The sequence below is a fragment of the Diabrotica undecimpunctata genome, chromosome 3 (genome assembly GCF_040954645.1).
Source record: "Diabrotica undecimpunctata isolate CICGRU chromosome 3, icDiaUnde3, whole genome shotgun sequence".
NCBI classification, from domain to species: Eukaryota; Metazoa; Arthropoda; class Insecta; order Coleoptera; family Chrysomelidae; genus Diabrotica; species Diabrotica undecimpunctata.
The window spans coordinates 31,573,526-31,595,684 of record NC_092805.1 but is presented as its reverse complement, the minus strand read 5'-3'; the positions used below and the strand labels follow the sequence as shown (position 1 = coordinate 31,595,684).

At 35.5% G+C, this 22,159-nt stretch overlaps 1 protein-coding gene across 3 annotated transcripts in view; it reads right to left on the bottom strand.

The window, feature by feature from the left end:
* Positions 1–22,159, bottom strand: part of LOC140436630 (glucose dehydrogenase [FAD, quinone]) — a 73,795-nt gene that overhangs the window by 30,144 nt on the left and 21,492 nt on the right. For all 3 annotated transcript variants that reach the window (XM_072525621.1, XM_072525620.1, XM_072525622.1), the window contains exon 2: positions 654–1,198. In XM_072525621.1, the coding sequence (XP_072381722.1) occupies positions 654–846 (193 nt within the window). In that variant the 5' untranslated portion in view covers positions 847–1,198. The remainder of the gene's footprint in view (positions 1–653; positions 1,199–22,159) is intronic.

Below are 22,159 nucleotides of genomic sequence, written 5' to 3'. Positions count from 1 at the left end.
TGGCAATAATCAAGAAGTATCGTGTTAGATATCGCCAATATACTGTTGATTTAATGTTAATTTCAATGGAACTAGATATCAGCTTAGCCTTAAGTCAGGGGATATGTGGCCTGGAACAATTGGGAGAACGCTATTGCCAGTGTATTAAAAATAGATTAAATAATACTTTAAAGTAATAATTTAATAGATTAATAATTAATTAAGTAATAATTAATCATGTAATAATTAATCATTTAATAGATTAGAATAATTTAAATCACAATTTCATTTTTGGATTATTTATTTAACTATTTATTAAACTTTCTAAACTACAGAAGTGGACTATTTGTGAGTAGAATAAAGATCGTTTTTGATGTTAGAAAATGTTATGAGCCGATATTATTTTTATTTTAATATTAATAAACGACTTATTTGATTTGCACGTCAGTCGTACTTATTAGTCAAGTTACATGTATGAGTCACCGTCCCCAATTTCTTGTCGTACTATAGTAAAATTGGAAAACACGCCTAAATGAATCCCTTAGTTGAAGGCTTTCAGTTAATGAACTTAACTATTATGTTTGTTATACCTACCTCAGATTAAGTTTTTTACTCATTGAAACATTAGTTTTCTTTTTTATATAAATGAGAATAAAGGGCAGTAGTCAACTTACCAACTATAATGAAGTCATAAGACGCATGCAGAGTTTTTCTATCAGTATTTTTGTTTTCTGGATCAAACTGGTCGTAATGGAAGTACGTTATGGCAGCAATAAGAAATGGTAGAGCAGCTATTTTTCCGACACCAATGATTGCCACGCCAGCTTTAATCGCTGTCAGAATTGTACTTAAAGCAATAATTGTCATGACTGGTTTGTAATTAACTAATTAATCTTTTCAAGTTTTGTAGGCTATAAATATGTTCATTTATCAGTACTATCTGCTTATTCTTTGGATATTTCTTGTACCACAAACTTGTAAAGATCTAAATATCTAAGTAAATGGCACTAATTTAAGACTAAAAGTGTTGACTAGTTGATATATAGATGGCGCGTTTTGCTGAAATGATTTATTTACTTCCTTTTCACATCAGCTACTTAGCCTAAGCGAATGATAAGCTTTATTTTCTGAAGTTTTGTATGCACAAACGAAGAAATTAACATCATTCTGTGGTTATTCCTGCTGTTTACAGATACGTTAGGCGGTGGATCCATTATTCCTAAAAAAAAAAACATTTTGGTTTTTATTGATTGTTAATATAACTATTTTTGTTGTGTCTTTTATAAATAAATGCCTTGATAGGTCCCTAAGCGAGAAGAGTGTGTCCCTGTTTCCCTAATATCGATGTAATAATCTTTTATTTTGATAGGGCATTTAGGTAAAAATTATAATGATGACTGTTTGAGTCCTTTTGTGTCTGGCTGTATGACGATAAGTCTAAGCCAAAAAAAAAAAAAAAAAAAAAAAAAAAAAAAATATAACTATTTGCTATATTAATATATAAAAATAGGATAAAGTAGGCATGAAAAATAATCGCTTCTGACGCTTCCCACTATTTTCAATAATAATTTATTTAATAAAATATTAACTAATAGCCTAAGAAAAAATTTAGTGATTAGTTATTAGGAGAAGAAACTGCATGCTGCCATCTAGTTATAGAACTGTGCACCTGTTTGTCTTTTCAGGTCCTAACGTCCTAACATGAAAGGTCCTATCTGCAAAATTTGCTAAATTAACTTTATTGGCTCACGACATGCGTACACAGATTATCTATGTATGTATGTAAAAAATTACATTGTCCTATAAGCATCTTAAGTGCCTTATTATATACCTAAATGGTTTGTCCTAACTGACTAAAAAGTTTATGTTCACTAACATAAATTGTCCTATCTCACATATACTAAGAAAAATTGTCCGTTTTAACTTTAAAAATGCAGTAAGGACTCATCATCATACATTGTTCATTCTCAGGAGGATAGGGTAAAGGATTCTTTATTATGAGGGAGAGAATGTTTGAAGTGCCCGTTTAGGGTCGGTTGACCCTCTTCAGGCTTGAGTTTGAATGTTGTTGTTTGAATAATGGCGTACACACAGCTAAAACAGCCCGAAAAATCACCGGCGATTTTTGTTCTTCTTTCTTCGTCACTTTTCAGCAGCCAGCGAGCCAGGGGCGAGAGGGTTTGACTGGAATCGATGTTCTTTCCAGTGAATGTGTTGGTTTTTGAGCTAGATACGACAAGCCCTGTCTCTAGTGACCATTGGTCCTGTGCAGTCTCGAGCTTAACTCGGCCCAAAACCAGTGTATTGCACTGAAATTTTGTGATCGAGTGTGCTCGTGAGTGGAGGCGCCTCGGCTTTCGAGAGTTGACCTGTCGCATTTTGCTCAGTGTGAATGTGTGTGTAAATCAAACAGTGACGGCCGCTGCCATTTCGATGTTACAGATTCCGTCAAATCACTTAGATTATCTCCGGCCGCCCACAGACTCCGTATAAAGTAACGGAGGCTGCAGACGGCCGGGGGTCTCGGTGATGAGGATATTTCGGTAGCAGAAAGAGTGCCCCTTTCACTGTTTGATTTGTGTGTGTGTGTGTGTGTGAATGTGATTTAGTGTGTATGTGTGCGAGTCTGAATCGACAGAAACTAAAACCGTGTTCTCTAGTGACCATTGTTCCTGCAGCCGTTTATGCGTTTGCAACCGACTTCAGAACTAGTGTATTGCACTAAAATTCTGTTTTCGGTCGCTTACGCTAACGGCCAGGCCTCGTCGGAGTTCGATAGACGGTTCCAGTAATTGTCGACTCAGTTGAGAAAATAGTTGCGGCTATTTTCTCAGGGACGGACAGGTATCATTGAGTAGTGAGATTGGGAAACCGCAAAAAACCAATCTCCCCCTGTCCGGGGTAGGGAATAGGATGTGATATTTATAGGGTTCTGTAGGCTAGTGGAGTGGCCTCGAGGATGTCGACATATTCATCAGGAAGTTCGTCGTCTACGCATGACTGCAGTAGAATTGATGGTGGGTGAGGATATTTGATTTTAGGTATTCGGGTGGATATGTGACCTAGGAAGGAACAGGAACTTTTTAGGGTATTTTGTGTGATGGAAAGGGGGCCGTTGATTGTTTTGAGGGTGAAGTTCCTGTTGAGAGATTTTATTCTCTCGATGACGGGAGTGGTATTTGCTGTGCGGTGGATTTCACGAGAGGGGAAGTGCCAACGTTTTCTGCACGTTCTACGCAAGATTCTACGCTCCGCAGCAGACAGTTTGTTCCTTTGATAACCCTTAAGAAGGCAATATAAGCTAGACTTATACTCAATAACGGGTCGAATGAATGTTTTATAAGTGTGTGTGAGAGTTTTATTGTTGGTTTTGCCAAACGTCGCTGATAATGGGACTAGGAGACGGGCTCGGTTTCTGACCCTATCTAAAGTTGCCTTTAGATCAGGTTCCCAGTTGAGTGTTTTAGTAAATAAGACACCCAAGTAGGTAGCTGTCGGGCTAAAAACGAGTCTTTCTCCCATCAAAAACAGGGGCGTTTGGTCGGCGCGATTGCGCATAATACCAGATGATGAATGTGGGCAGCGAAACACGATAGTTTGTGTTTTCGCCGTGTTTAGTGTGACTCTCCACTTATTACACCATTCTTCGACACCGTTTAAAAGAGTTTGTGCTCTTCTAAAAGTTGTCTCAGGGGCAAATCTGCTCGCTGTTGTGAGGAGGGCTGTATCGTCTGCATAGAGGTACATTTGCGTGTGCGGTAGGTTTGGGATAGGGATAGAACTGTTGTATGTGATGTACAACAGGGGTGCGAGAACTGAGCCTTGAGGTACTCCCGCTAGGGGAGTGAATGGGGTGGAAACTTTATCGCTTATTCTCACTTTCACTGTTCTATTCGATAAGTAAGAGTGTATGATTTTAATGAATTGTAGGGGTAGCCCGATGTCCATAAGCCTCCGAATTAGTCCGTCGTGCCAGACTTGATCGAAGGCCTTCTGTACATCAAGAAAAGTGGCTATGGCGATACCGTTACTGTTTAACGTCTGAGTGACTTTAGAGGTGAAATCTACTAATGCATTTTTTGTGGATCTATTAGGTTGGAATCCGTATTGAAATTTTGGGATGATATTGTGACTGTCGAGAAAGTCGCTGAGCCTCTCTTTTAGGATTAGCTCAAGAACTTTCCCTAATGAATTTATTAAGGAGATAGGTCGATATGATTCCACGTTAGTAAGGGGTTTACCTTTTTTAGGTATCATGATTGTGTCTGCTATTTTCCAAGGAGTAGGAAAATAGTAGTATTTGAGACATGCATTAATGATTTTTGTGAGAAGTGGGATTATACTCTCTGGAAGTTGCTTTAGACACCTTCTACTGATATTGTCAGGTCCGGGAGAGTTATTTTTGCCTATTTGGCAATAACTCTCCGTTTCTCTGTCAGTAATAGGGTCCATAATTGGGACGTGGTTTGGAGTTTGATGCAAGAGAGTATTTCTTACTGCGAATTCAGTTTCAAGTTTAAATAAGCGATCAAAGTTTGGTTTGTCTGGGGTGCGAAAATTTTCGTTGAGTGAGTTTTTGAATGCCTCAGCTTTTAGTTCGGGAGAACTAATAATTTGGTTGTTAATCAACAGATGAGAGGGTTGAGATAGTTTTTGTTTTGTTAGGACTTTAAATTTATTCCAGAATTCACTCCCATCTCTGTAATCCAATTTCGATTCTTTCTCCATGAGAATTGCTTTATTTAGAGTAGAGAAATACTCTAAAAGTTCTAAAGAAAGCGGGTTTGCTGGATGTCTGTAGTAAGAGATTATCGTAAGGGTTTGGTTGTTAGGGAGATGCAGATCGATTGCCAGGAAGTCCACGTTGGGTGGAGGGACGTTTTGTGGAAATACGTGGGGGGAGTGTGGTAGTCCGTGTTTGATAAGGATACCATTCCCACGGGAAACCTGACAGCGGCTTCGATAGATTGTAGTATATCCTGCAAAAGTCGGAGTGTTTTGACAAAGTGTGTCAGTTAGGGCGAGGATTTGGATGTTGTGATTTTGCAGGATATGTTTGATTAGGGGTCTCTTTTTAGAGATCCCTTGGCAATTAACTGCACCGATTGTGAAATCCATTAACAGCGGATTTAGAAGTTGGGATGGAAGGAGATATCTACGGTGTTATTGTGGCCAGACAATACAATTGTGTGGCCGAATATCTTTTCAATCACAGAGCTTGTGATTGAAGTAATGAGATCTCTCCTTTCGGGAAGGATATTGAGAAGGACAAGGGTACTGAGTTTAATGGTGTTTTTTAAATCGGTGGTTAGGTCGAAAGGTGGAGTTGATCTTTCGATCGTCAGTGGTTGGGTTTGACGGGAGTCTGATGGTTTTTCTTGCCTTTTCGGGCATTTGTTGGAATATGCGGGGTGTTCACCGCCGCAGTTAGGACATTTAGGGTTGGTTTGCGAAGGACATTCGCTAGATTTGTGATTTTGTCCGCAATTTGGGCAGACGAAAGTTCTATGTCGGCATTCTGAGATGGAGTGGCAGTTAGTGCAGCATTTGCTACAGTATTTCGGGGTTGGAATGACGGGATTTGCTCCGTGAGGGAGCTCAGTGTAATGGATAAGTCCATCAATTGGTATGCCATAATTGAGCACGTGCGAATACTTGTCAGAAGAGGGAGTCAGGACTTTGATAAGACGAGTGTCTTTTCCAGTTTGCAGAGATTTGACTCTCCACAATCTGGAGACAGGAATGTCTTGCTCGGTTAGAATTTGTTTTATTTCTTCCTCGTCGTAATCGTGTGAGACGTTCACTATGAGGAACAAATAATTAGAAGGTTTGGGAGCTTGGTTTGTGGAACTGTGGTTTCTAGAAGTGATTTTAATTTGAGTCTGTCCTGTTGCTTTGTGTATTTTTAACTGCATTTCTTCAGCGTTTAGGGAATGAAGGGTTCTGAGATGGGCTATGCCGTGGCTTAAGACTTTAAAAGAGTGTATCTTTTGATACAATAAAGGAATGCAGTTGAGAACTCTAAAGAAAGTGCGTTGATTACACAAATCTTGCGGTATGTCCTTTATAAGGTATTCGAATGTTTTTGGGTTATTAATTGAGTTTGTGATGTTGGGATTGGTTCTAGGCTTGAAAATTTGTGGAGCTTTGATGGCATTAGCGAAGGATTTTGAAGTGGAGGGTTGAGGTTGAGTGTTGGACGTGCTAGGTTGAATTTGAGAAGATGATGTGGGTGCTTTTCGAGGAATTTGAGGAATTTGAGGTGATGAAGTGTGAGTATTTTGAGCGACTGTGGATTTTTGTGATTGTGATCGAGATTGAGGAGCTGGTGTGTGTTTGATAGTGAGTTTTTTGTGTGTAGGAGGTAGAGGAGGGTATTCGGAGTCGTGTTTGGCGAGCATCGGATGATTTGGGTCGTGTAGCTCAACTTCCCTGCGCTTCATATTGAAGCGAGTTTGGAGGATAAGGATTTCAGCCTGGAGTTGCTTTAATTCGTGGGCAGATGCAGCGGGATTGTAGGATTCTTCGTGTTCTTCGGGTTCAGGTTCGGATTGAATAAGAGGCGCGTAAGGGTTTGACGAAAGTGCCGCGGTCTGTGATCTGGTCACAGACCGGGAGGATATGGCAGACCTGGTTGAACCAGGCATTTTCACTATGATTGGAACGCAAAGTACAGACTATAAGCAGGCCCCGCAGCCTCACGGAAGCCAGGGGGTTGTAAACCCCCCGAAAAAAAGGCTTGTTCTACTTAACGTGTACTTTGTTGACTTGATACTGGCCTTACTCACCGCGCGTTACCACGCTGCTAAATGGTCCCTCGTTGTATGTCTTATACCGGAATTATAAGTCGTCGTTCTCGCCTAAACGCCCTGCGATTTTGCCAATAAATGGACAATTTCCGGGGCCAGTATATTCTACTGAAACCCCGTACTTTCGAACTTTTATTGCCTACCACTGGGTACCTCGGCTTGTCTGACGCTTACTTCCAAGACAATCTATGTACTGCAATTTTCAGAGTATACACTCTCTCAAATTTCCCGCCGACGTTGTTTAGAAGTTGGTATGTTTCCAGTGACCTACTCCTTCAACGTCTCGTACAGGAATGTGCAGTAAGGACTATTTAAGCGAGCTTTTTATACTGTCAGTTATCAGTCAGGACAATTTTGCGTAGTATGACAGAAGCATGTATGTAACATAACTTCAAATAACTAATTATAAAAGGTATTTGTTATTGTCAGATATTGGTGCATTCTCATGTTTTTTGTATTTTAAGTAAATATATATTGTGGGAAATGGATGAAGGGTAAGTTAAATATTGTTACCTTAGGTATAAGCCATAAATCAATGTACTGTCATAGTACAATGACTGTAATTATTGTTTGTAGTAGTAGCAAAAAACATAGACGCATATGCGTCTATATTCTTCGGTAGTAGCAATGCAGTGTCACTTAGCCGGAACAGCGATAGATGTTAACTTATTGTATTTAGCCAAAATTGAGAATGATCCAGATTATGCACGTGTGCCGTCCAATGAACTCGACAATAATATAAATGGAAATAAGTCAGATTCTAGTTACGAATCTAACCAAAATATTTTCTCTGGTAAAAACATACAGATATTGTCCAACGTATTGCTAGCCCCTGCAAGTGCTAATCAGGTAAACTTAAGTAATTCAAGATATTCAATTATCGAACTAAAACAACGTAAGAGAACCTATCCGATATAGAACCAGAAGAAAACGAATTTAACTTCGTTCAGGATTTCATTCGAGATATTCATTTTACAGCTCACAATTATAAACAAAGCAGTTGATAAAGCTGAAAGTAAGCTGTATACAAAAACACAACATAGAATAAAAAATCCAATTCATTGGATAAAATCTGTCTCCTCAAGAACTTCCCCGTTTACTGTCAAACAATTACAATAGCAGACTTAAGTTCTCCATTCAACGATACAGGATAGTTTGAACCATGTTCTTTCAACCATCAATTAATAGAGTACCGGCATGTAAGTAATGTTTTATTTATTTGTTAATTTATTAATTTATTACAATTTAATAGACTATTTTACCAATTTGTGGGTCTTACCTTGTCTGCTTAAACATTTTATTCATTTTGAAAAACCACAGACATGTAATATTGGCATAATTACTGTAATTTATATCATCCATCTTTGTTTATCTTTATTAGACAACGCCCTAATATGGGTTTATTATTTCAGCATTTATTTAACTTTGTATCGAGACCTGAAGATGCTTTGCATATTGTAGAAGTTAAAGTAGTAGTAGTAGTTAAATTAAATTAATTGTGAGTAAGTCTAATTTATTATTTCTTTTACCTTCTCCATAAAAGAATTAGGGAAATAACAGGCACTAATATTAAGAAAAAATCAAACATACTGCTAGATAAAAACGGCAAAATAATTATAGACGTCGGTGAAAGGCTTAAAAGATGGCAGAAATATATTCAAGAGTTATTTAAAGATAAACGGACTGAGATAGTACTAAAGCAGAAAACGTAAGACAACGGCCCAGACATAACAAAAGATGAGTTATTAGAGGCGATAAAGCGAACAAAGAACAACAAGGTAACAGGTCCTGACGAAATACCTGTAGACATAATACGGTTAATAGAAGAACAGCAAATTGGAATATTGGTCGACTTATTCAATACAATATACAGTACAGAAATCATTCCCAGAGATTGGCTGATGTCAACATTCATAACACTACCAAAAAAAAAACAAATACAAAAGAATGCCAAGACCACCGGATAATCAGTTTCATACTGTTTCATAAGCCCTGTTCGCTGTGAATGTACTTGTGCAAAGGTGCATGGATGTCAATCAGCCAGTATATATGTGTTTCTTGGATTACAACAAAGCCTTCGATAAGGTCAAACATAACCGTCTTATTGAATTACTTGAAAAGAAAAACTTAGATATAATAGACATCAGGATTATTAGCGCTACCTATTATAATCAGATCGCTGTGGTAAAAGAGAACAACGTCTTTTCAAATGAAATACAGATTGAGAGGGGCGTCAGGAAGGGCAGTGTCCTGTCTCCTACTTTGTTCAATTTGTATTCAGAGGAAATAATCCAGGAAGCACTAGAAGAACTAACTATGGGAATAAAAGTAAATGGCCGACCAATCAATAATATACGGCTTGCCGACGACAGTATTTTATTAGCGGAATGTCTTGAGGATTTACGGCAAATGTTTGACAGAGTGGTAGAAGTCAGTGAAGAAAACGGACTGTCCTTTGACACAAAAAAGACACAATTTATGGTAATTACAAAAGCCCAACAGCACCAAGAAAACATAACAATACATGGAGAACAAATTAAAAAAATTGAAAAATATAAATATCTGGGTACAATAATTAACGAAAACGATGAGTACACAGAAGAGATTAAGACAAGAATAGGACAGGCAAGAAATTCTTTCAACAAACTGAAAAAAGTACTCTGCAGCAGGGACATTTCAATTTCTTTAAAAATAAGACTTCTAAGATGCTACGTGTTTTCCGTATTATTTTATGGGTTGGAGGCTTGGACATTAAAGAAAGATGTTTCGGACAGATTAGAAGCCTAGTTATGGGCCTACAGAAGGATAAGGATATTAAGAATAAGTTTGGTGGATAGAGTCACGAATGTCGAGGTGTTGAGAAAAATCGGAAACGATAAAGAGGATTTAAATACAATTAAAGTCAGAAAACTGCAATATCTGGGACATGTCATGAGGGGCGAGCGTTATAACTTGTTGCAATTAATAATGCAAGGAAGAATACAGGGTAGGAGAAGTCGCGGAAGAAGACGCATCTTCTGGTTAAACAATTTGAGAGCTTGTTTTAACTGCACTTCTGCTGACCTCTTTAGAGCAGCGATATCGAAAGTGCGAATTGCCATGATGGTTGCCAACCTTCTTAGACGAGATAAAATTATAAAAACTTATAAAAAACTCAAAAAATTATAAATTATTAATTATTACTAAAACTTATAAAATTAATTTTATTTGTAGTGTAGCGTTAAAAGACTATAAATAAATTAAACTAAGTGTTAAAAGACTACAAATAAATTAAAATAAACATTAGACATCTAAGGATAGTTTGGCATTACTATTTAATTATTTTTTACTTTATTTTTGTGAATAAATATAGCTGCTTTCCATTTTTACTTTTTTAAATTGTTAACCTACCTTTTTATTTCGTTAAATAAAAAAATGATTTCTATTCTAATTATAGCGAAACTGTATAAACAAAAAACAAAAAGAAAAATCGTGTACTTAATTAAAAAGCTCAAAAACTCTCGATGGTCAGCACCACAAAAAAACAATTATTATCTTTTTATGCTTATTCATCGGAACTTGTTATAGAAAGCACATTCCAATGAGGAATATACAGACATTCTTTTACTTTACTATTACCATTGATTATGTCACAACATTTTGAAGTGTCTAACTGAATAACTGGAAGTAGGTTTGAAGGAATCAGTTATCCGAATCTGGTAAGGTTGAAACTATTAGTGTTTGACTTGTTATGGTTCAGTAAGCACACAATTAGATCAAAAAAATTTGTTGCAATAGAGTATTAATGACATTGTTCGTTGAATTTGTGTCAGGTCAGGTTTCGGAAAAAAGTGTTTATCATTGCATATACTGCCGGTTAAAAGTTAGGTTAGGTTAGGTTAGGTTAGGCATATTTTGGTTAGAACATTTGATTCATTTTAAACATTAGACTTTGGAGGATGCTCGGTTTTTTTTTGGCGCCCAGAGTTTCTTCAGAAGTTCCTTTAATTTTCACCCAACTTTCCTCGGCTCCATCGCTTTGAATGATACATGCGTTTCTCGATTATTCTGCTATTCATTTTTGGTATAAATAAACACCTTCTTGTTGTGTCGTCCTGCAGATTTTCAACTTTTTTCTTTGGGGTTTTCTACAATTTTATTTTTATGATATATATATCATCATCATCATGTGCAGCTTTATCAACCGTTTCCAATTACGGTGCAGCCTCCCTTATTTCAATGTTATTTTATGTTCTTATTATTATTCGACGATGTATTAGTTATACGTTGTTCTAATAATTTGCGCTCATTTGCGCCCATATTTTTCTATCTTGTGCTATTCGAGACCACGTTGTTCCTGTTAATTTTCTAATATCATAATCCCATCTGAGATTTGGGCGCCCCTTTGGTCTCTTAGCGTTCCTGGGGTACCACATAGTTGTTCTAGTGGTCCATCTGTTATCTGTTCTTCTTGCCATATGTCCTGCCCATTGCCATTTCAGGGATTTTATTCTTTGGATTACATCAGTCACCTGGGTTTGCCTCCGTATCCATTCAATTCTTTTACGATCCCTCTTTGTTATCCCTAGCATACATCTTTCCATTGCTCTTTGAGTTACTTGGAGTTTCGACGTTATTTCTCTCTTTAATATCCAAGTTTCACATCCATATGTCAAGACGGGTAATATGCATTGATCAAATACTCTCTTCTTGAGGTATAGTGGCATTTTGGACTTGAAGACTATGGAATTTCGTCCGAATGCTGACCACGCTTGTTTTATTCGTCTGTTGATTTCCGGAAGTAGTGATCCCGATTTATGTATGAGCTGTCCCAGGTATATGTATTCATCTACTACTTCTAGCGAGGTTTCATTAATTTTTATTTCCACGTTGGCGATCAGATCATTGCACATTATTTTAGTCTTTGCTAGGTTAATTTTTAGGCCTACCTCATTGCTGGCTGTATTAAGGTCATTAATTTGCAGTTGTAATTCTTCAGGACTTCTAGCAATTAGAATGATGTCATCAGCGAATCTAAGATGGTTTAGGTATTCTCCATCTATACATAGACCTTGGTTGTTCCAGTCTAATTTCCGGAAGATATTTTCTAAGGTTGCATTGAAGAGCTTAGGGGATATGGTGTCTCCTTGTCGGACTCCTTTCTGAGTGGGAAATTCTGGGGTATTTTCATATATGCTTACTCTAGCTGTGGCCTCTTTGTATATATTTGCTAGCGTTTCGACATATGGTTTATCTACTCCTTGGTCGACAAGAGCTTCTATGACTGCTCTTGGGTATACGGAGTCAAATGCTTTATATATATATATATATATATATATATATATATATATATATATATACTTATGTTGTTCTTTTTGGGGGAAAAAGTATTATTAGTACATTATTCATATGTTCTTTATGTATGTATGTATGTATCATATGTCTTTATATCATCTCACCAATATGGACGTGGTATAACTCTAGACGAAGCATTTCATCATTGTAGGCTATATTTCCTTCCCTAAGCCATAGTTGCAAATCTGGTTTTTTAAATGCAGAAGTTGGGTGTTTATCCTTTTGTTTATTGTGGTAATAATAAACAAAACGGTCTAATACTACAACGTGTTTGTAGGTTCTTAGAAGTTTATCCGCAAACCACTTACGGACGTACGCCACTTACCAGAGGGGGTAAGTTTTTTTGGTCAAACATTTTTGTACGGCATTTATAACTTATATGACCTGCGACCTAATGTCATACAAAAATATTGGTATCAGAAGCAGGGAAAATTTTTTATTTTCGGAAAACTTCTTCCCCATTTTCGTTAATTTAACAGTACGGCATTCATAGGTACACAAAGTTTCGAATCGGTATATAGATTAATTTTTTTACAACGCCGTACTTTTGGCTGTGACACTGAAATCTGAGGCCCAACCCTTAATTTGAACCACCATGCTTTGTATACCGATAAAAATTGGGGGCATATTTTCTAAAGTTGTTATTACATATTACAGTATTGTACAGTAGCTTATTTTTTTCGTTGAAGACAGCAACCTATTAAATATAATAAATTAACTCTTTACCTTTTTATATTTCTGACTCTTTAAATCTCTCTATTAATATTCCCGATTCATACTAACAGAACTTATAACAGAGTTTAGTCCAATGAAGATTGCCAATATCATACTATATACTGATAAAGTACATAATATTTTACCAAAAGAGCCGTCTTATGGTGACAGTGGTTTATTCCCTTTGCGGAATATTTAATTATTCTAATCACGAAAGCATGTCAAAAGTGAAATTTTTTCGTAACGAAGAGTATAATACGTTACGTGTTTGATAAATTAACACTCACGAAACTATCAATGATATTATAAAAGCTTACTTGGTTAATAATAATAAAAATGCTTTCGTTTAATGCTTATTGTTTTTAGATAATGGCGAGAATGGAGGTCAATGGTTTTGGGACTTGATTTTAATTTTAAATATGGATGACATCGGCCGTGTTATCTAACCATGAAGAGACTGTTTAGTCTGTATAAAGAATCTCAGATTGTTTTCTTGAATTATTCTTAAGTTATATTTATTTTTATATCATCGAGACATCGAGACAATCGACACTAATATATGGAGCGAAGTACGACCGACGTGAGAAACTAAGTTTAGTGAGAACGCATTTGGAAGAAAAGAGATATGTGCTATCTCTCGTCTCCCCGCTGTTGCACTCTGTATTTACAAAGTGTAAGCTTGATTTGTCAGCTTAACTTCTTAAATGGAAATAATTTTAGAAATTACTTATTGGTTGTAAGAAAATATAAGTATGTATCTGTATCTGTAGAATGTGTTGTGACGAAAACATTTCGGTAATTATTGTATACTAATAAAGTTATCGTTTAAATATATAACTTGACTACACAATAAACTTAAGTTTTAACTTAAATTTTTAATTTGCCACAAAAAACGAGTATTTTTCAGAAAATCAGCGCTATTATTGCTATTATTATAAGCGCCATTATTATTAATTCATCTACAATTAAATCTAGAGCTGGTAAAGTCCACATTTTTGTTTGCCACATATCGTTTTAGAGAAGCCCACCCTAATTCAATTGGATTTGAGTCCAAGTTGTAGTCTTGAGATAGAGTGACCTGCATCATTCATAATCTGATCCATCTTATACGTTTCATATCTTGGTTTGTGAATTTTTATTATTCTGTTCTGCTATACAGGATGTCCAGAAACTCTTCTGACAAACGCAGAACGGAGATTCCTCAGATAATTTTTAAAAAATTTAACTCAATTCAGTTAGTCCGAAAATGCTTCTTGAGGGAGCTAGAGCTCTTTGAAGATGGCGCTTTGTATAAATTTTTTTTTTCAATACCTCTAGAACGCTTCTACATAGAAAAACGAAAACCGGTAGGATTATTTATCATCCAGAGTTGAATCGATTCTATTAATTGCGAATTTCTAGTAGCGATCATAGGCGTCCGTTTTGGGTAGGTCAACGGTGATTTTAACGCATAACTTTTTTGTCTTTAACTTTTAAGCATTCGTGATATAATAGTGGATCATTAAATTTTCAGGTATTCTAGTCCAAAAAAGTACTCTTATCTCAAGTCGGTAGGATACACCGATTTCTAGAAAAATCGATTTGAAAATTTTTCGTTTTTTCGTCATGAAAGTTAAATTAATAGGTACCTTAATTAATTTTTTAAATTATCTTTTGATTTAATGAATGCGGCATACAATTCGTAAAAAAAGTTTGAAAAAAGAAGCAAAAAATCAAATTGAAACAAAATTTTATTTAAAGGGTTTTAAAAACAAACTATTACGATGGAATGAAACTAACACAAAAAAGTATCAAAAGTAGATAGCTACAAAAATTGCTCGATATTAACGACCTTTAGTCTCCATGCATAAATTTATTCTTTTGCTTAGAAAACGCGGAATTCATGCAAAAATTATTTCTAAATTCGTTGCATCTTGGATACAAGCAGGATACAAGCATCTTGTATCCTTAGCTAGAGTTGTGTACGATTTTGTATCGGAATGAAATAAACAAATGCTTTTATGTATCTCCAAACACAATAATCGCAAGGATTAAAATCCGCCGACCTTGCTGGCCAAGCCTTCGTAGTTATTGTCAAGAAAGTCTCGTACATTCCTGCTAAAGTTGGTAGGACAGCCGTCATGTAAAAACCATACAAGATTTGGCGAATATTTAAAACCACATCATCTAACGACTCAGGTCAAACATTTTTCAGGAAATGTAAGTAATCAGCACCATTTAAACGAGCATGCAATTCCACAGGTCTAAGTAGATAATCGATAAGATAAGTTAACTTTCCTATCCAGACGTTTCTGCTAAACCTATGCTGATGCTTAAATTCTTGAACAACGTTGGGTTTGTCACCCACCCACCATACCTGAAAAAATCTACATTTTGATTTTTCTGATTTTGTAATCATCTAGCTAATTCTTCACAAGCAGGAAAATCTCCTTGTACCTTTGTAAAATGAAATGGATATAGATAAATTTTCGTTTCGTTCCCTCTTTCATTATTTTTTAGGACCACTGAACCTGTTTCTCTTAATCGTCGATGAAGAGCTGTCAATGTTGAGTAAGTGGGATCACGGTTGTGATATTTTTCAGTGTATCTACGTTGTGCGGCTCGAGCGTTACATATATATTTCGAAATAAACCAAAGCATATCAGCGTATTCCTCACTAGTAAAAACCAGTTTTGTTGTGAATTCTTCTTCTTCAAGTGCCATCTCCGCGGCGGAGGTCGGCAATCATCATAGCTATTCGAACTTTTGAGACGGCTGCTCTGAAAAGTTCATTTGATGTACATCCGTACCACTCTCTCAGGTTGCGCAGCCATGACATTCTACGCCTCCCTATGCTTCTCTTTCCTTGGATCTTTCCCTGCATGATCAGTTGGAGCAAGGTGTATTTCTCTCCACGTGTAATATGTCCGAGATATTCCAATTTTTTTGTTTTTATTGAATTTAAAATTTCCATTTCTTTGTTCATCCTTCTCAGAACCTCTTTGTTTGTGACGTGTTCTGTCCATGATATTTTCAGAATTCTTCTGTACACCCACAGCTCAAATGATTCCAGTTTTTTCATTGATGTAGCATTCAAGGTCCAAGATTCCATTCCATAAAATAAGGTCGAAAAAACATAGCACCTCGCCAACCTAACTCTTAGTTCCAGTTTTAAATCCCTGGTACATAGAACTCTTCTCATTTTGTTGAAATTTGCTCTAGCCTTTTCTATTCTTATTTTTATCTCCTGATTGTAATCATTTGTGGAGTTAATCATTGTTCCCAGGTATGCATATTTGTCCACTTGTTCGACGTTAGTTTCGTTGTTGTCCACTTGTTGTGAATTAAAATTATTATATTTGAATGCCACAAAGTAAAAAACTAAACGATAAACTTCACGAACTGACCACAATTTGACAATAAAAAACGTAACTTATACTTCCGTTGACAGGTCACGGCCAACTAGTGCAAAAAATATTAATTTAACTTTCATGACGAGAAAACTAAAAATTTTCAAATCGATTTTTCTAGAAAAAGGTGTATCCTATCGACTTAAGTAAGAGTACCTTTTAGTACTAGAAAAACTGAAACTTTAATAATTTAGTATCAATAATGCTCAAAAGGTAAAGACAAAAAAGTTATGCATTAAAATAACCGTTGACCTACCCAAAACGGACGCCTATGATCGGTACTAGAAATTCACAATTGATGAAATCAATTCAAGTTTGGAGGATAAATAATCGTACCAGTTTTTGTTTTTCTAAACAGAATCGTTCTGGATATATTTAGAAAAAACTAATTACAAGGCGCCATCTTCAAAGAGCTTTAGCTCCCTTAGGAAGTATTTTCGGACTAGGTAAATTGGGTTAAATAGTCTTTAAATTCTGCCTTTATGATTCCTTCTGATAATGGAATCTTCTACTGTCTTAACTAATCATTCATTTCGTTTTTTCTACACTTTTGTTTCAACATGTATTTTTATGACACCCGTTTCGCCGCCTGCGTGAACAATAATCAGCCTCTGCCCTATGGACACTGGCTTCTGCAAAACTTCGATGATTACGTTACAAACAGAGATGATGTGTTACGAAAACGGATGATGTGCTAACTTTATATGTGTGCATGCATAGACTTCAGATATACCTGTAATACAATAAACAGAAAGAAATTGCTGAAAGCGATAAACCTAGTAAAAATGACAATAAGTAACGTTGTGATGAAGATTAGGTATGATGTTAAGCTTTCAGACCATTTCTAAATGAAACAAAGACTAAAATAAGGAGATCCCTTGTATACAATTCTGTTTATTATAATACTGGAATGGGTAATAAGATAGAGTGAACTACATGGAACAGGAATTTTAAAGACAAACAGTTATGAATTATAACTTGTACATAACAGTACATACACGTAGTGCTGAGAAAATCGATGCCATTTATTTGGCCTAATAGTATATCTTCTTCTTCTTTTTATGTAGACACGACTGTTTTTCAATGTGCCTCCAGTAAGTTGTCATTTCATCGTTTACGTGGTCTTCCTACTGATCGTCTTCCTATTGGGGAACCATCTCTTGCCGTCTTTACTACTCTATTTGATGTCATTCGGTTTATATGATCGTTCCATTCTACTCTTCTATTTATTACTCAGTCCTTGATGTTCACCTTGCATCTATTATTAGCTCTGTCCCATAGTGTTTTCCTATCAATTTTTTCAAGTGTTTTCATCTCTGCTGTTTCTAACACTCTTTTTGTCCTCTCTGTCAGGTCGTGTTTCTACCGCGTATATCAATATTGGTCTGATGAATGTTTTGTAAATTCTGCCTTTTATTTCTTTTCCGATATTTTTATTTCTCCATATTGTTTCATTCAGGCAACCAGCGGCTTTATTTGTTCTAGTCACTTGATCTTCTTCTTCCGTTTCGAGCTTTCCGTAGCTTATAGTATGTAGTACCAAATTCTTTGTGTATAATATTTTATATAATGTACCCTTTTTTGAGTTCTTTTTCAATACTATCTTCGGTAGTTACTATTTTTATTGTTAAATAGTTTTAGTTGCCTTTCACGTAAATAATTTCAAATCAATGTTAGCCAATTTTCAAACTTTTCTGTCTTGTTTTTACCAATGATAAAAAGATGCAGACCACTTTATGGAAAAATTTCTGTTGGCAATAGACCATAAGAAACCAAGACATTAGGAACTGAACTGCATTGAAATTTATTCGTTTGGGGCATGACTACATAATAGAGATATCATGCTGTTTTCCGTCACGATATATAAGTCGATCATACATTCAAGTAGTTTTACTAAGAAGATAACAACACTACGAATATTTGCAAAATTAAAAAAACGACTACAACAACCAAAAGGCCACGACATTTACTATTAAAGGTTATTTTTTTGTTTTTTCTGCATGTATTATCTCTTTTTGCTCGTGTAGTATCTGGTATTTACTACTTGTAGAGTATAAGATCGTTATTATTTTTAGAATATTTAGTCCATAAAATAAAGTTTCTAAAACCATTCCGTTGCAATTAAAACAGTAATAGATCCTAATCTAGTGATCTAGTTCTTCACGCACCATCAGGATAATTTTCACATTTCGTAAAAGAACTTATTTCCAATAATAGTGATTTATTACTTAAAAAATTGAAATTGGTTTATAACAATTTACGGTGAGCTTTCGAAATGTTAATAAGGTAAATTCATTGCGTGATTTATAATTTATTATAAAGAATATAGTTATCAATAACCAAGAAAATATTTTAATTTGTTGTGTTTTATGAACCAAGCGTTAGTAATACTTTTACTAATTTACAGTATTAAAATGCAGTTATTAAAATAAAGAAATAGTTATCCATGTGTCTGCTTCTTCTAGGATGGTCACAAAACCATTATCAGAACTAGTATACCTTCGGGTTCCCCTAGAAATAGAGCAATGAAAACGCTTCTATTTCTTGAAAGAAGAAAGTTAACTGCATTAGCTTTAATAACATTTTTCACCAACACAGCTTCATCAAGTTTTATTATTAGTATTAGAAAAGTCCGTTAAATGATATTTTTGTACGCCATTTCTATTATTATTTAACACACACACATCAAGTAGGCAAGTGAATATTATTGATATTTCTCATTAATTGAGATTCTCGTTAAATGAAGCACTGCACTATCGATCTTCCGTAAAGAAATAAAGATTTGAATGTGGTTTTGGGCATTCAATCCGTGATAATCTCTACAAACTTAAATTTTTGTCTTAGAAAAATGCATTTTAAAAGTGCATTTAATAAAAATGAGTCCAATTGTATTACTTGGAAGTTTATGCGGTCGCTGAATATGAATATGCCATCTGAATCTGAAGTATCTAGGATCTGGTAAGAGTAGCTAAAACTATGTGACGTAAATACGGTTACATAGTTTGTAGAGATTATTACGAATCGAATGCCAAAAACCGTCAGATCCATCTTACTTTGTGGAAAATCGATAGTAAGATCTATTTTTGTGGTTTTCCTTCCCTAAACAGTTCAAACAGAAACTAGAAGCGAACCATTTCCTGAGGTTTTTCTCAACCAAAACATTCTTTTCCTCCCTATGCTGCGCTTACCCCCATATTTTCTTGCATAAACAATTGTAACAGTTGATTTTTATCTCCGTGTGTGACATGTCCCAAGTATTGTAATTTTCTCGTTTTAATAGTCATTATGATTCTTTTTGATATATTGTTCCTTCAGGAGATTTCCAACATCCTACGATACGCCCACATTTCAAATGCTTGCAGCTAACTTATACATTGCTTATTTAGCGTCCACGTCGCTACACCATACAAGAGAGAAAACATATACGCAATTTACATTTTAGGCTTAGGTTTCGACTACACAGTATTTTTCTCATGTTGTTAAAAGCATTTATGTATCGGATTTATAAATCAATTAAAAAAAATTACAAAACTTCTTCCAAAAAATCATGAGGACACGTTAGTGCACTAGGAAACCGTTATACTCCACAGCTTACAAAAATAGAGATTTTTGGTTATATCACACATAAGTAACACGCCATAAGGAAATACACGATAGTCGACTATTATATGTAAGAGTATATCTTCATTCTTAGATATTATTGATTGATGTGACATACATTCACCGTTAATGTATAATTGATTAATGTTATACAACAGTTATTTACATAAAAAAGGAGATTATTTGTATATATACGCATACCAGTCACACTCCAGTAAAAAGGTTTTTATACAAATAAAAAAGAAAGTCAGGTGTACAAAAAAAAGGCAGAAAAAATAGGACTGAATTTAGCACTGTATCAAATTTATTTACATAAGAGCAATTCTTAACAAGATAGTTATTGATCCATTTTGATAGTGTCCTTCTAGGAAGTGTGGCCATTAAGTTTTGGAAATTTAGCTATAATTTGGAAAGTGACAACACTGTCTCATTCGTAAACATATCTGTGGAAAGTAGAACCTTCCTTTAGTATAAAAAATTTTGTTTTTGTTTTATGGGTATTTTTTGAAAGTAAGTTTTTTAGTGTCGCCATGAAAGTGACTCGCGTTAAAGCAACGTTATTTGCTCAAATTCTTAGTAAAATCTGGTGAAAAACTCTCCCTTCAGTGTGAAGATACAATGGAGTGCATGTCGAAAACACGCGTATGTGAATTATCGAAGAGGGTCAAGGAGTGGAGTGAATCAATAGATGACAATTTGCGAGAAAGAGATCAACTCTTGTACCGACGTGAATGTTGACCTTCTGCGGATGATGATCACTTCTAACTTTCGCGGTGGCTAAGCATTCGCGCATTGTCTGTCGAGTTAAACTTTAACAAAGAAACCATTCGAAGGATGTTACATGAGAACTTGAACGAGATTTGTTGTCCCACATTCGGAACGATGACAGAGACTGAACAAACTTAGCAGGAGGTAGAAAAGGGTGGGTAGCGGTCAAGCAAATATATTCCTGCCACCCAGTCATGCACTGGATAGTTCTACGGCGGCTTCCAGAAGCAGCTACTGGTACTTACTATCCGTGTGCAGCCCAAATTGGCTGATAATGGCTGGATCTTGCACCACAATAACGCGTCATCTGTTATTGCGGTGCTGAACAGATTACCTTATATCTTATATATATATATATATATATATATATATATATATATATATATATATATATATATGAGGAGCAGACTTTCTATATGCATTTTGTCCATTTTTTGTAATTTTGGCAAATAGAGAAAAACTGCTATGCGTTTGACAAGAACTTGAACGAAAAACTGATATACCTAAAATATGGATGAAAAATCATTCAAATATTATACCTATATGCTAAAAATCTAGTATTGATAATATTCCAAAAAACTTGAAAAAACTGTTGGACAAACTGCATTTAGATTGTCATCCTTGAACAAAACGCATTTTGATTGTCTACACCAAGCGGTATGACAGACTTTTGGTAGTAAAGATGTAAAAAAAAACTCAAGTAGCTTCATAAAAATAGTATTTTATTTTTAAATACAAAATAATGTTTAAAAATGAATGGAACAATAATGGCATTTTACATATTATAAAGGTCCCCATGGTCATCATCATTGCAATCACAGTACTCAGCTCCTTCGATAACGTCATCATCCTCAGTTTCACCAAGGTTAACTTGATTGTCATTTTGCTCACTAGTGTCAGAAAGAATTGGTTGTAACCATGTTAGCCCAGGATCGTTGACCCAATTCACCCCTGACAGTTCCACTAATAGTTTCGAGAGGCTCTGGAGTTTTTTTGGTTTAATTTTGTTTTGGAGTTCTACAGCAGGTATGTGTAAAGTCGAAAGCTTCTTTCCACGTTTCAATAATGTTTGGAATTTTTTGGATGGATCATCATTTCTGTAGAACAGTTCGGTCTTAAGCAAAATATTGTTGTTGTTTTGTGATCTCTTAATAATAATTCGTTTGGCTGCACTGATTCCTTCAATATTTTTTAAACAGGTTAACGCAGTTTTTATATCATAAACAGTCCAGTCTCTACCAAGTTGTTTAACTTCTCCCTTCTTGGATTAAATGTCATAATATTGTGTAGGGGTTTTTATTGTACTGTAGGATCGTGTAACTTTTTCTATTTGCCTGAAAACACGGTCCGCTGGAAAATATGAATGTCCGCGTACCGGAAAAATAAGTACCACAGATTTAATATTTTGTGGGGCATCTCTGTATAACCATAGCATGAGCATATGCATCATGTGTGCATTTTTATTCTGCCCCGCACAACCATCTGCGAATAGTCTTAACTGTTTTATACCTGATCCAAATTCAGATTTATTAAGAAAATCACGTAGAGCAGAACCTGTTTCTGCAG